The sequence below is a fragment of the Sus scrofa genome, chromosome 14 (genome assembly GCF_054392235.1).
Source record: "Sus scrofa isolate SSC_HxYL_T2T_F1_AM1 chromosome 14, Sscrofa_HxYL_maternal_Yorkshire_Landrace_v2.0, whole genome shotgun sequence".
Classification (NCBI taxonomy): domain Eukaryota; kingdom Metazoa; phylum Chordata; class Mammalia; order Artiodactyla; family Suidae; genus Sus; species Sus scrofa.
In genome coordinates this window covers 71,121,277-71,134,199 of record NC_139396.1, presented here as the reverse complement: position 1 = coordinate 71,134,199, position 12,923 = coordinate 71,121,277, and the positions used below count along the sequence as shown (strand labels likewise).

Below are 12,923 nucleotides of genomic sequence, written 5' to 3'. Positions count from 1 at the left end.
GGGGCTTGGAGCAGAGGGCCTGATTCTCCTCTGCAATGAGAAGGCAGCTGACAGGACCAGGCAGAGCCAGAAGCACCCCAGGTTCCCTGTTGCTACTCCTGACTTTTGCTTTTGTGTTCCCGCTCAAGGTGGCCCAGCAGCTGCTGCACATCTGGAGGTCATGTCGAAGTTCCAGGCAGGATCAGGAGAGAGGGCGTAGAGTAGCATCTCCATGAGCAAGGCAGCTGCTTCCCTGTGCATGCCGTGCATCACTGCACCACGTCTGGTTGCTGTGGTTCTGGGACAGGGAATATTCTGAGCAACAGAACTGGGGCTCTGTCAGTGAGGAGGGAAGGGGAGGGGATTTCAGGGAAGGTTGGCAACTGTTGGCCAAGGCCTCCAGGTGAGTGTGGGCTGTGGTTCAGCTGGTAATTGGAGCCCCAGTGACGTCAGGTGTGTTACTGTTCTATCGCTTCTAGAACAAATTACCACAAATTTAGCAGCTTAAGACAACGCACATTTATTATCTCACGGTTTCTGTGGGTTGCAAGTCGAACACAAAGTGACTGGTCTTCTGCTTTAGGACTCACGGCCCAAGTCAAGGTGTCTCAAGGTCAACTAGAGAGGAACCCACTTCCGAGTTCATTCAGGCTGTTAGCAGAATTCAGTTCCCTGCGGCTTCAGGACTGAGGCCCCCTCATCTTCAAAGCCAGTAACAGCACACTGAGTCCCTCTGCTTTAAGTCTGACTCCGCTTCTGCCTTGTCTTTGACTCGAGCTGGAGAAAATTCTCTGCTTTTAAGGGCTCCTGTGATTACATCGGAACCACCCAGATAATCCATGATAACCTCCCTATTTTAGGGTCTGTAACCCTAATTACATCTGCAAAGTGCCTTTTGCCATGTAACGTAATGCATTCACAGGTTTGGGGGACTAGGGCATGGACAGCCTTGGAGGCCCTCTGCCTGCTACCGAGCAACAGGGCAGAAGGTAGGCACGCAGCCAGGCCCAAAAGAAATAGTCCCCCAGCTCAGGGAGCCTAGAAAGGAAGCAGTAACTCACACACAGAAATATGGTGATAGCCTGGAAGAAGAGAACAGGTGCTGGGCTCCTGACTGGGCCTGACCCAGCCAGGAGCTTTGGGTGCTGAAGCAGATCAGGGAAAGTGCAGGAGGGGACCAGGTCACCCAGGGCACTGTGATGGTACTGGGGACCATCACCAGTAATTAAACCACTTGGGTCCTCACAACATCCCCCTGTAAAATGGACACTACTGTCATCCCCAAGTTACAGGCAGGAAAACTGAGGCTCAGAGAGGTTAGCCAAGTGTCCAAGCTAGTGACAAGTGGGACTGGGAATCTAGTCCCTCCTCAGAGGCCCTCCCTGAAAGACAGCAGTGACTACTCCTGGGAAGGGAGGGTACACAAAGGCTGTCCTGATGGGGAAGGCTCCCCTCTGTCACAGTAACAACCTGAAAACCATAGCGGCTCACCCACAGGGCATTGCAGGTGTTTGTTGGAGAGGCTCTGTGTCACCCGCTGCCACATCAGAGAACATGGAACTGGGCACTAGCTTTTGGATCTTCTGCCTGGAATCATTTGCGTCACTTCTGGTCACTGGACAAAGCAAGTCACATGGCCAGATCTACCTGGGTAGGCAGGGGGAACAGACTCCTCCTCCAGGAGAGGCCAGGCCAAGAGTGATGCCAGCTAACTTAGACTAAGGTGGGATCAGGGGTGGGGGGAGAGGCGAGGATAAAGGCATAGTGGAGGGAGGCACAGTTCACTGGGAGGAGATCAGAGGTGGGAGAAAAGTCATGCACTTGGATGTGGACACCGGGAGCAGGCCATGCTGAGTTGGCTGCTGGAGCTCAGAGGAGCATCCTGGGCTGGAGACATCAGTGCATCAGTGGTAACAGAACCCTGAGCACAGAAAGACGGCTGGGTGTGGGAGTGGGGAGGAAAGTGATCTGGGCCTACCTGGAAAGCCCCACATTTTACAGAGTTATTGGCACAGCTGGGCCATGAGACCTTCCCTCTGGAGGCTAGCTGGTCCCACAAGCCTGGTGGCCTTGATCCATCATATGGCCATTGTCAAGGCCAGCAACATGCTCTGCCACCTTAACCAGACCACAACTGTCAGAGACCAAGGACAGGGCTTTCCTGGAGAGCTCTGAGACTGGCCAAACCTGCATGCCCCTTGAGTGCCAGTCCCCAGCCCAGCCCCCTGACCAGGGGTCTCCTCAGAGCAGGGGTCAGGTGGCCCTTCTGTCCAGTAATGGCAGGGCCTGCAGGCTCATCCCTGGCCCTGACCTCTTCCTGCCCCGTCATGGCTAACTTCATTCACCCAGTATTTAGTCCATGTCTTTCATATGCTTGGCACCTACTAGCTACCCGTTGAGCTGACCACTAGTGGAAGAAACAGAAAATTCACTCAGGCTGTAAGAGGGCGTCCCCAGAGGACACATCAGAGGAATTGCCCAGGGGACTCAAGTTTTGGGGTGGGCTTTGAGCTCTGTCAGACATCCCCTCCTACTCGCTGCCCCTACCCGGGGCACCACCCAGCATCCCCACCCACCTTGAGGAGCAGGGGTATAGGGAAGGCATCTGGATGGTGACTCATTTGTGGTAGCCCCCTCCCACCTGCATCAGTGACTGCGCCTCACCCCTACACATGAACACCACCACGCCCACCCGTCCACTCAGGACAGTGGCCCCAGAGACTCAGGACACACAAGGGCTCAGTGAGAATGAGCTGGACTTCATCTACTTGTCCAGCTGTGAGCTCCTGGAGGGCCAGAAGCCACCTGCCCCCCTAACCGCAGTATCCCCGCTCCTGGCACACAGATGAGTAGATATCTGTGACTAAATAAAAGGGCTGATGAACGAGGGAAAGGCACACTTCTGGCCACGAGGTGGTGAACGGCTTTGGAGGGGGCACCCAGCCAGGGGTAGGCGGAGTAGGGTCTCAAAGTCCCGCCGTGAGGGCGGGGCCTCTGCCGGCGGTGACGTCACCAGTCGCGAAGGCCTCGCGGCCTCGGGGGCGGGATCTCCGCCGGCGGTGACGTCACGGGGCGGAACCGCAGTCGCAGTGGGCGGGGCGCCGGGCGGCGGTCACGTATCTCAGGTTCCCCTGCTTCTTGACCGCGCAGTTAGGTTCCTGTGCTCCGGGTCCCCACTGTTCCTGGCCATCATGCCGATGTTCGTGGTAAACACCAACGTTCCCCGCGCCTCTGTGCCGGACGGGTTCCTCTCCGAGCTGACTCAGCAGTTGGTGCAGGCCATGGGCAAGCCGGCGCAGGTCTGCCACGAGGGCCGGGCGAGGCGGTTCCGGGCTGAGGCTGGGGTTGGGGGAGGGGGGGCGGCGATTCCGGAATGGGGCTCCGGGCGGGGAAGGGACGCGGGGGCGGGGGGCGTCTGGGCCGGCGAGGTCACCCGGGCCGACTGACCGCGTCTCCTCCCCCGCAGTACATCGCGGTGCACGTCGTCCCGGACCAGCTCATGGCCTTCGGAGGGTCCAGCGAGCCGTGCGCCCTTTGCAGTCTGCATAGCATCGGCAAGATCGGCGGCGCGCAGAACCGTTCCTACAGCAAGCTGCTGTGCGGCCTGCTGGCCGAACGCTTGCGCATCAGCCCGGACAGGTGCGTGGGCGCCGAGGGCCGGGGAGCACGCGGCCACGGCGGCCGCCCAGTTGCCCGCTCAGCCTCGCTTCCTTCTCCGCAGGATCTACATCAACTACTACGACATGAACGCGGCCAATGTGGGCTGGAACGGCTCCACCTTCGCCTGAGGGCCGCACCCCAAGACTCCTTTGCTCTCGGCCTGGCGCCGCCCGCTCTGTTTTCTGCCTGCCTCGCCCCTAGCGACCCCAGCTCCCGGAAGAGAGAAATAAACGGTGTGGAGATGGCTGCCTCCGGCTTCCTTGACTAGCGGAGGAATTGGTGAAGGGCCGGGTCAGTGACAGGGGTCCGAGGCCGGGAGGGGCGCCCCCAGAATGAGCTGTGGGGCGCCTTCCGCCTACCCTTTGCCAGCAGAAGGCCCCACTGAGGTTGGCATCCTTCCAGAGGCCACAACCCAGGAATCAAATTCGAATCGGGAATCCATAGTCTGTCCCCCACCCTCTCTCCTGCCGAGGCACCACGTGGGCTAGGGTTGGCGGGCAAAGGGGGAGTAATCCAAATCCGGGTGAGGGCGCCCGCTCCACCTCAGGAGTCATTCTCTGCCAAGCTGGTGCTTCAGTGTCTTGACTTAGGAAATCCCATTGTTTTGGAACTTTAGGATGGTTTTCAAGTGTGGGACAGAGGCTCCAGGAGGTGGATTCTGGTTATGCTGCCCTGTCCACCCCAGTTCCAGGCCTGGGTAGGGCTCCCTTCAGGCACCCAGGCCCTTAGGAATAGCAGTTCCCTGAGGGCATACTCCTATAGTTTGGGTGCCATTCATGTTTTCTAGTGCGCAGCAAGTCCGGAAAGCCTGCAGGTGGCTAGTTAACCCCACTAGGACGCTGAGGATTTGATCAAGAACAAAATCAGTATCAAGGTGCAATAGGACAGTTTCCTGGCTTAGGATCCTTTCTCCAAGTGCAGGGCCTTGCTCCCTTGTGGGGTGGTGACAAGGTACTGGGCAGTCCTCCAGCCAGGAGGTGCTGCTTGCCCAGGCCAGTCACCTTTAGGCTGAATGCCTCACTGCCCCACAGCAGGAGATCCTCCATGGACCTGCGCAGCAACTCCAAGTTGAGGCCCAGCCCTGAGCACTGGGGACTTAACGTGCCTGGAGTTGGCGTCCCTTGATCAGAGCCGGCACCTGTGTCTTGGCTAAAGTGAAGAGCCAGCTCTGCCCTTCCTGCACTGCCCACCCTGTGGGAGAAGCCCAGTTCATTGCAGCTGCCTGCAGAGAGAGGCTCTTCCAGCCCCATGAACCCCATTCCTGGGGGCCTAACCTCTGGACCCCTGGCCCTGCACCTGAGACCCCTTGTTCTGCCTCAGCCCCTGAGATAGACAAGAACATCCTAGATAGAGGTGGTTTTTTAAATTCCACAGAATTGAAGTGAACCGTTTTTGGAAGGTGAAGGACTCTGGGGAAGAGGGTAACCGCCTGAGCCCAGCCCCTGGAGCGCTTTCCTTCTGATGCTGGGAGTGAGGAACAGGCCTGCCTCTGAGCCATAGGCAGTAATAAGGCCCACCTTGTTCCTGTACATGTGCTGGAGCCTGGGGTGGCCACAGGCTCCTTCCTTGGGCCCACTGCCAGTCACCTAGCCTGTGTGGCACACTGTGGCATCAGTGTGAACTCCTGTTACGCAGGGGCAGGAAGCTTCAGGAGCCCAGCCCAGGCTTGTAGCAGAGGACAGATCACACCTACCCTTGGATTATGGCACCTTCTGAACAGCCCAGGCCCCAGGCTGCTTAGCCCAGTCTGTCAGCTCCATCCGCTGACATCTACCCCAACCCCTCCGTCTCTGGGGTGGTCCAGCAGTCTGGCTCCGGGGGTACTCTCAGCCCCCAGTCAGCTCCCTGGGCAGTGAGGATTTACTTCTAGAACAGTGGGGACAGTTGTGACCTTAGAAGAATCAGCTCCAGGGAGTCTGGAGGATGTGGCCCGTCTTTGGGGTGCTCCTATTCCACGAAGGTCTTCTTCCAACTCTCCTCAGTCTCATTCTGTCCTCAGTGAGGGGACTGGAGCCTCAGGTCCATCTCTGTGCTGGGGGAGGGGGTAGCATAGCCCAAGCTGGCCCTATTCAGCCTGGCTTGCAGGCTAGGCCTCCCTCTTGGGTGTGAGCACCTGCTACGTAACAGGCTCCTGCCTGGGCCCTGGCCTTTGTCACATCCCCTTGGCTCCCACATTCCACCCCCCCCCCCCCAGTTCCCAGCATAGAGCCTCTTCCCCTGGCTCCAGGCTGCACGCTGTCCCACTTTTACTTAGCCTCTTGGGGCCTATACTGTACGTGGTCATGAGAGCAGAGATGAGGGTCTCCATGAGTGTCTCATCCAACTCTCATTTCACAGGTGAGGACATTGTCCTGGTTCCCTGGATGTGCCCATGCTGTGCCAGCCACCTTCCAGGGTCTGACTTCACATTTCCCCTCCCTGTTGCCCCCAGCTAGGGCATTCACTTGTGTCCTCATAGGAGCAGGAGGTGGGCAAGGCAGGCTGGGCATCTGCCGTGTTGGGGAGGATGGAAGGGCTTGGGAGAGTGAAGCATGGCTCGCTGCTTCTGCAAATTGGGCAGTTCCAGAGTCTCTGTGGCCAGCTGGGGCATCGGAAAAGCAGTGGCTCCTTGGAATCCAAGGGAAAGGGGGGCATCTGTGAGTCAGCCCCCCCCCCCATTCTTGGCCCTGCAAGCCCAGGAGGGCAGTTATTGCACCCCACTCTCCAGCCATATACTGTCCCCCATCCCAGTCACCTCCCAGCCAGCTCCATTTCCTCCAAAGCATGGGCTCCACTGCCCGCCAAGCTGCCAGTCCCTCTTCAAACTCCAGTGGCTGCCCCAAGACCCATAGAGGTGCAGTCAATCCTTCAAGACAGCTGTAGAAACTCATTTTTAAAAAGCATCTCCAACGGAGGTGTGGGTTGGAGAGGGTAGGGGCCCAGACCACCACCTGCTCTCCACTCGCTCCAGTGGCACCATATTATTTGGCAGCCAAGACCGGGCTGTCTGCCCTGGTTTGCAGCCTTGCACCTCCCTTGCCGGTGCTGTTCCTTCTGCATCGAATGCCTGTCTCCACCTGCCCACTGCCAGCGCCACACCTCACCCTCCTAGGACACCTTCCTTGAGACCACCTGGCTTGGCATCAGGGCTCCTCTGCTTTGGCCTAGGCCCATGAGCCCCTCTTCCTGTGTCCTGTGTCCCCCAGCAGCCTCTAGGTGGGTGCATCAGCTCTGCTCTTTGGGTCAGCAGCTTGTCCTTCCTGAGCCCAGCAGTGTGGGGTCTACCCTGGGCCTCCCACCTTGTCCCCTCCAGGCATGCCTTCATTAGAGGGATAGCACTGCCCTTTCCCCCAGTGTGAGACTCCCCTGCCTGGGGCTTGCTACCCTTGAGAGCCTGATCTGAGGGACCCAGGAGCCAGGGACCTGCTCTGCTCTCCTTCTGGCCTCGGGTTTTCCCTTCTGTGAAATGGAGTCACCAAATGTCTTTCCTACATATTCCCTAAACCACAGAGCTGACTGGATGTCTCAGTCTCAGGGGCACGAGTTATGCAGGGGAGCTGATGGACAAGTAGTGGCCTGTGCCTGCACTCAGGTCTCCATAAATCTTGAAACTCCTGGTGGGTGGGCAGGGGTCTTCTGGAGCCCCACCCAGAGCTGAGAGGTATTGGAGAGGATGCGGGTAGGGAAGGGACCCACCAATCTCGGGCACTGGTAGGTCAGGCCACGGGGCCTACTGCCTCCAAAGCAGTAGGTGAAAACGGTGCAGGGGAGGTCAGCTGAGCCTGAGGCTCGGGATGCGTCCAGTGTTTCTGGATCGTTGATGTCTTCCTTGCCTTCCTGCCCCACTTTGCACTAAGTGCTGCTCCCTTGTTTCCGTAAAGTTCTTGGCTGCCATTCAGCCCCATTTCCTAGCTGAGCAAAGCTGGATCCCAGCCCTCTGGCCCTCCTGGGGAGAATTCCACTACGGGCTTGGATGGGGGCACAAAGCACACCCACCAGCCATTTGCCCAGGTTCCCTCTCCTGGTGAAGTGAGCACACCTCACTTCTGTTTGAAGCCCACATAAAAGAGAAAACTTTTGTCATTTTTCAGAAATTGGCTTGTCCCTCCTGGAGTCTCAGCCCCCATCTGGAGACACTGGGGTCTGGACATTCTCATGGGTCTACCCCCCAGACATCCAGACAGGGCTCCAAATCCCAAAGCTACAAAGGTCAAGGCTCTGCTGCCTGGTTTCTCACCTCATTGTCCTCTGATTTCAGTAATGTGTTTATGCAGCTCAAATTCAGAGCATTGCAAGGATCCCCAAAGCGAAGGCTCCCTCCAGCCGCCTCCCCGACAGGGTAGCCCTCTCTCAAACCCCTGGAGAGACATTTTATGTGCGTACAGGCAAGTATGGATCACACCCCTTCTTTCACCCAACATTTTTTTCCCCCACAAATGGTAACATATTCTACGCTAGTTGGCACTTTGCTCAAAAAGTTAAAAGTCTGTCTCAGGACCTGAAGGGTCTCCAGTATTCCCTTATTGGGAGGGGCCATGGTTACCTTGGTTACTTTGCAGCCCTGCTCTTAGCCCTGCACTGTTATTGATGTCTGTGTGTGTGGCGTTCTATCTGGAGAAAAGGTCCCTAGAAGTAGGATTGGTTGGTCAAAATCAATGCTGATTTACTACGTCCTTCCTAGAGGGGGCTCCTGGGCACCTTGGCATCTGGTGGGGAGGTGCTTTTCTCCCAAGCCTGAAGGCTTTAATTCATCTTTCTCTTCTTAGGAGGTGGAGCATCTTTTCCTCTGGTTAACAGCCACTCCCTTTTCCTTTTCTGGAAACGAAGTCACACCCTCAAGCCCATTTCCCCACTGGACTGTTTTTCTTATAAAGTTTTTCGTATATCAGAGAATTTAACCTTTTGCCATGAGTTGCAGATATTTCCCCCAGTTTATCATCTGGCCTTTGACTGCAGGTGGGCTCTCGGGACACTGATCCAACTCTTCTTCAGAGTGTGTGTCCCCAGGCTCCCCCACTGTACAGTTATCAAATTTATTGTCCAAGCCTCCCACCTTTCCCCACCCCATCTGTCTCATCATCCATCTGAGCCCACTGATGAAACACCACTCTGATTCCAAATTAAGTTCCCTTCTGTACTTGGGTCTACTTCTGAGCTCTTGACTCCAATGCCAAGAGGTTCCCCAGATTGTAACATGGAGCTTCCCGGCACTTGGGAAGACGAAGGCAGGGGGCTTGCCCCCTGGCGCCCCCTCCAGCTGCTCCCCCACGGGCCTCAGTTTCCCCCGCGCCTGCCTCCCCACTTGCCACATGTCCACCCTTCTGGTCCTGCTCGCCTGATGGGACCTTGCCTGTTGTGTCCACAGGCAGCTTGCACGCACCCCAGGACCTCAGACGTCCCGAGTACGTCTGAGGATGACGTGCCCCCTTGCCACCTCGATGCTACCAGCGGTCAACAAAGTTGTCACGTTAGCTTATGACTCAGGATTTCCTGTTGGCACCAGACCTCTCCTCCCTGAGAAGCTTCTTCCATCGCCACAAGCTCTCTGTGCGATGCCCACCTCAACTCAACCATGGCATGAATTGCAAGGTGTCTTGAACCTTCCTGAAGATAAAACTGGCCAGTCAAAAAAGCAATGTGACGGCAGGACCCTTCCACGCATGGAAAATCGGGTGGACTCTCAGAACTTGCTAGTATTTCTCCAGGAGAAAACCAGACTTTTCGGGAAGTGAGTTGCCCCTTTTGCTTTCTGATAATTCAGAGGATAATATTCTTGATTATGAAGCAGCCCACTTCCTTCTTGTTCAAAGAAAAGCAAAAAGACCCTTTGGATTTGATGCCTTTCTACTATTCTTTAAATTCTAGTGAACACCCAAACTGTAGCTCCATCACCAGGTCAGGAGGGAAAGGGCAGGAACCAGACGCCCCCTGGCGCCCCCTCCAGCTGCTCCCCACGGGCCTCAGTTTCCCCTGTGCCTGCCTCCCCACTTGCCACATGTCCACCCTTTCCAGCGGGCGCTCAGCCTTGAAGAAGAGCATGAGTGGCTTTGCCCACCAACCTGTGGGGCTGTGATGCCCAGGTGACACTGCCCCTGAGTGTCCCATTTAAGGAGCCAGCCAAGGAGAAAAAACAAGAGGAACAGCCAGGTAAGAGGTGACAGAAGCCTTGTGTCAGCACATCACCCGTTCAAACTGGGTGACTGATATGACACCCCGTCCTCCCTGCCAGCAACAGACCCGGGGATACCTCATAACAAAGAGCCCAGGGCCTCCATCCCAGCTGTCCACAGGGCTCCTCCAGTAGCAAAGCATGACGAGAGCTGTGTGCTAAGGAAGGTTCTGGAAGGGAGTCCTGTTTCTGGGAACCAATCCCTTCAGGGGAGGGGTGAGTTCTTGTGAGTTGCTGCCAGTCAAACAAAACACAGCCACAAAGCAGAGAAGAAAGTGCAGGCTTCACAGCCCCCCTACTGCTATACCAAGGGGAGACACGGATAAGGATCCAGGTGATCATGGGTGGATTAAAAAAAAAAAAAAAGCCCAAGGACATGAAGGGTGTGAATTCACGCAATTTTGACATTTAATCCCCTGTCCTATGGACTTAAGTATTTTCCAGATAGGCAAGACAAGGAATGCTTAGAATACAGTGAATATCAGTGAAGAAACAGACATTTTCCAGAAGAGGATGTGACTTTACAGATACCAGACAGAACATGACTTCACACATGCAGAGAAAAATGGCTGGGGAGAGCAAAGGGAACAAGTGATTAGAGAGCATGCTGCCCTGTACCAAGGAGTGAACCGGGCATGTGCCAGACTCTACAGAGAAAACCAATGCAGGGGTGGGGGAATCATTGAAGGACCACAGACATGGGGGGACATTGTCATGATGCCATCACTTCTCCCTGGTCTGGTTTGTGATTCAACACAGTCCCAGTAGAAATTCCAACATATTTTATGGTGCAATTTGACAACTGAATGCTAATATTTATGAGACACCCAAGGGCCAGGAGGAGCCAAAACATTTTCTTGAAGAAGGCAAGGCGGGAGGGCTTGCTTTCCGAAGTCAAACTTTGTCATCAAGCTCCATAATCAAGGCCAAGCGAGATCCGCACAGGGCAGACATCTACACACACATAGGGACCAGGGAAGCATGGAAACCTATGTAACCAGAGGCGAGATTCAGTCAGCGGTGCAGGGCAGCTGGCCACTGCATGGGGAGAAAGCAGACTGGATTTCTGTTTCATGCCCACTCAAAAGTCAGTTTTCAGGGAATTAATGACAGCAAGGTGATAGGAGAAGATATCATCTGAATGATTTCTTAAATAAGGTTCAGAAAGTGCAAACGACTAAGAAGAGATGGACACTTTGACCTAATATTAGTAAGACACCATGAAGCCTGAAAAGACATGCTGCAGCCAAAGGATTCATATCCAGAACATATACATTAAAAAAACTCCTACAGGAGTTCCCGTTGTGGCACAGCGGAAACGAATCCGACTAGTAACCATGAGGTTTCGGGTTCAATCCCTGGCCTCACTCAGTGAGTTAAGGATCTCGCGTTGCTATGAGCTGTGGTGTAGGTCGCAGATGCGGCTCGGATCCCGTGTGGCTGTGGCTGTGGTGTAGGCCGACAGCTGTAGCTTCAATTTGATCCCTAGCCTGGGAATTGCCATATGCCACAGGCACAGCCCTAAACAGCAAAAATTAAAATTAAAATTAAAAGACATCTCCTACAAATTGATAATAGACAACCCAATAAAAAATTAGCAAAGGGCTTTAGAAGCCACTTCCCAAAACAGAATTTCCAAATGGAGAAGGTGTTCGGCATCAGCAGAAATGAGGGACCTGCAGTTACAGGCACTACAGGATGCTCCTACCACCCATCGTGGTGTCTGTGATTAATATGCCCCCAGTCCCACTGCCAGGTATATAATGCCCTAAGGAAACCTGTCCCTGGAACACCCCAAATGTCCATCAAGAACAGAATGGATAAATAAATCGTGGCACATTACTGGCATGGAGTACTATATAGCAGTGCGATTCACAAGCCACAGGGACAGGTCCCACCATGGGTGAGTCGCACAGGCATAAAGTGTTGAGCAAAAGATGCAAGATGCAGGTAATAGGATTTCATTTATTTAAAGTCCAAAGCCAGGGGCCCCCAAGCTACATGATCAGAGGTCCAGACCTAGGTAGTAAAACTGTGATGAAAGCCAGGCTGTGGTGGCTCGCCTCCCATCAGGACAGTGGTCCCACCAGTGAGGGCGGGTGGTTGACTAGGGGGGCGGGAGCACACGATGGTTGACAGGTGCTGCAGTGATATTCTTTCCCCTCACGCTTCTTACAAGTGTCTGTGTTATACTTGTTAAACCGTTATGCATTTTTCTGTGTGTACATTCTACTTCATGGTACAAGTGACCACACACACACACACACACACACAGAAGGAAGGGTAGACACCACCACATACCATGCAGAGGTGCTACCCAGCTCCCCCAGCCCTCAAAGACCTTGCCTGGACTCTGGCCCGTGACAAGGGCTGCTCCCACTGGCTGCCTTCTCCCCAGCCCACCTCTTCCCACCCCCCCAGCCACCCTGAGCTTCCTGCCACTGGTGCGCCTGCTGGGGGTGGGGGGCTTCCCTCATCTCCTCACATTTCCCTGTGAGGTGTTTCCATCCCTAAAGTAGCCCTCCCCCACCAACTCCCTCAACCTGCTCCGCTCTGCCCTGGGCTCACCTTTCCGGCATGTGCTATGATTCCCACACTGTGGCAAGGTACCCCCCCCCCACGCCCAGGGCTTTGGGGCTGTGAGCAGATGCCCAGGCTGGGTGGGTGGATCTCACTAGTGGTCCTGACAGGAGACTCCACCTGCCATGCAAGCCGGGCCCTGTGGGCAAGTTTGTGAGCCGCAGGGGTCTTGCCTGGTCTCCAGAGAGCTTCTATCTTCTGGGGGGGTTGGGGTGTTTCCGGGGTCAGACACAGGGTAGGGGTGGCCCATGAGTTCCTGCCAGAACAGGGGCTGTGGAGGTGCATCCCTGGAGCCCAGACATGGAGCCTGGCTCGCCTGCACAAGGTCAGGGATTGTTCATCGATAGGAGAGGTCCCAGCAGTGGAGGCCCTTCAGAAAAGAAGAGTTGAGATAGAAAAACAGCTTAAGGAAGTCACTGCACACCCCAAAGCTAGAGGGCCGAGTGAGAGGCTTGTGTGGCAGCCATCTGCCCCAGGCGGCAGGCTCCCTTGGGAGGTAAAGGAAGAACTGGAATGGTTTGAAAGTCTCTCTCTCAGGACAGGAGCAGTGGAAAAT

General features: G+C 55.4%; 1 protein-coding gene across 1 annotated transcript; it reads left to right on the top strand.

The window, feature by feature from the left end:
- Window positions 1–3,124: 3,124 nt before the first annotated feature.
- Window positions 3,125–3,885, top strand: MIF (macrophage migration inhibitory factor). Its single transcript, NM_001077213.2, has 3 exons — window positions 3,125–3,278; window positions 3,446–3,618; window positions 3,701–3,885. The coding sequence occupies exons 1-3, from the start codon at window positions 3,171–3,173 to the stop codon at window positions 3,765–3,767; spliced, it is 348 nt and encodes a 115-aa protein (NP_001070681.1). The 5' UTR covers window positions 3,125–3,170; the 3' UTR covers window positions 3,768–3,885.
- Window positions 3,886–12,923: the final 9,038 nt, after the last annotated feature.

Excerpts from the sequence above, each read along its gene's own strand:
- MIF (NM_001077213.2), top strand. The coding sequence starts at position 3,171 with ATGCCGATGTTCGTGGTAAACACCAACGTTCCCCGCGCCTCTGTGCCG. Across the intron at positions 3,279-3,445 it reads CCATGGGCAAGCCGGCGCAG|TACATCGCGGTGCACGTCGT; the intron begins GTCTGCCACGAG and ends CCTCCCCCGCAG. Across the intron at positions 3,619-3,700 it reads TTGCGCATCAGCCCGGACAG|GATCTACATCAACTACTACG; the intron begins GTGCGTGGGCGC and ends CCTTCTCCGCAG.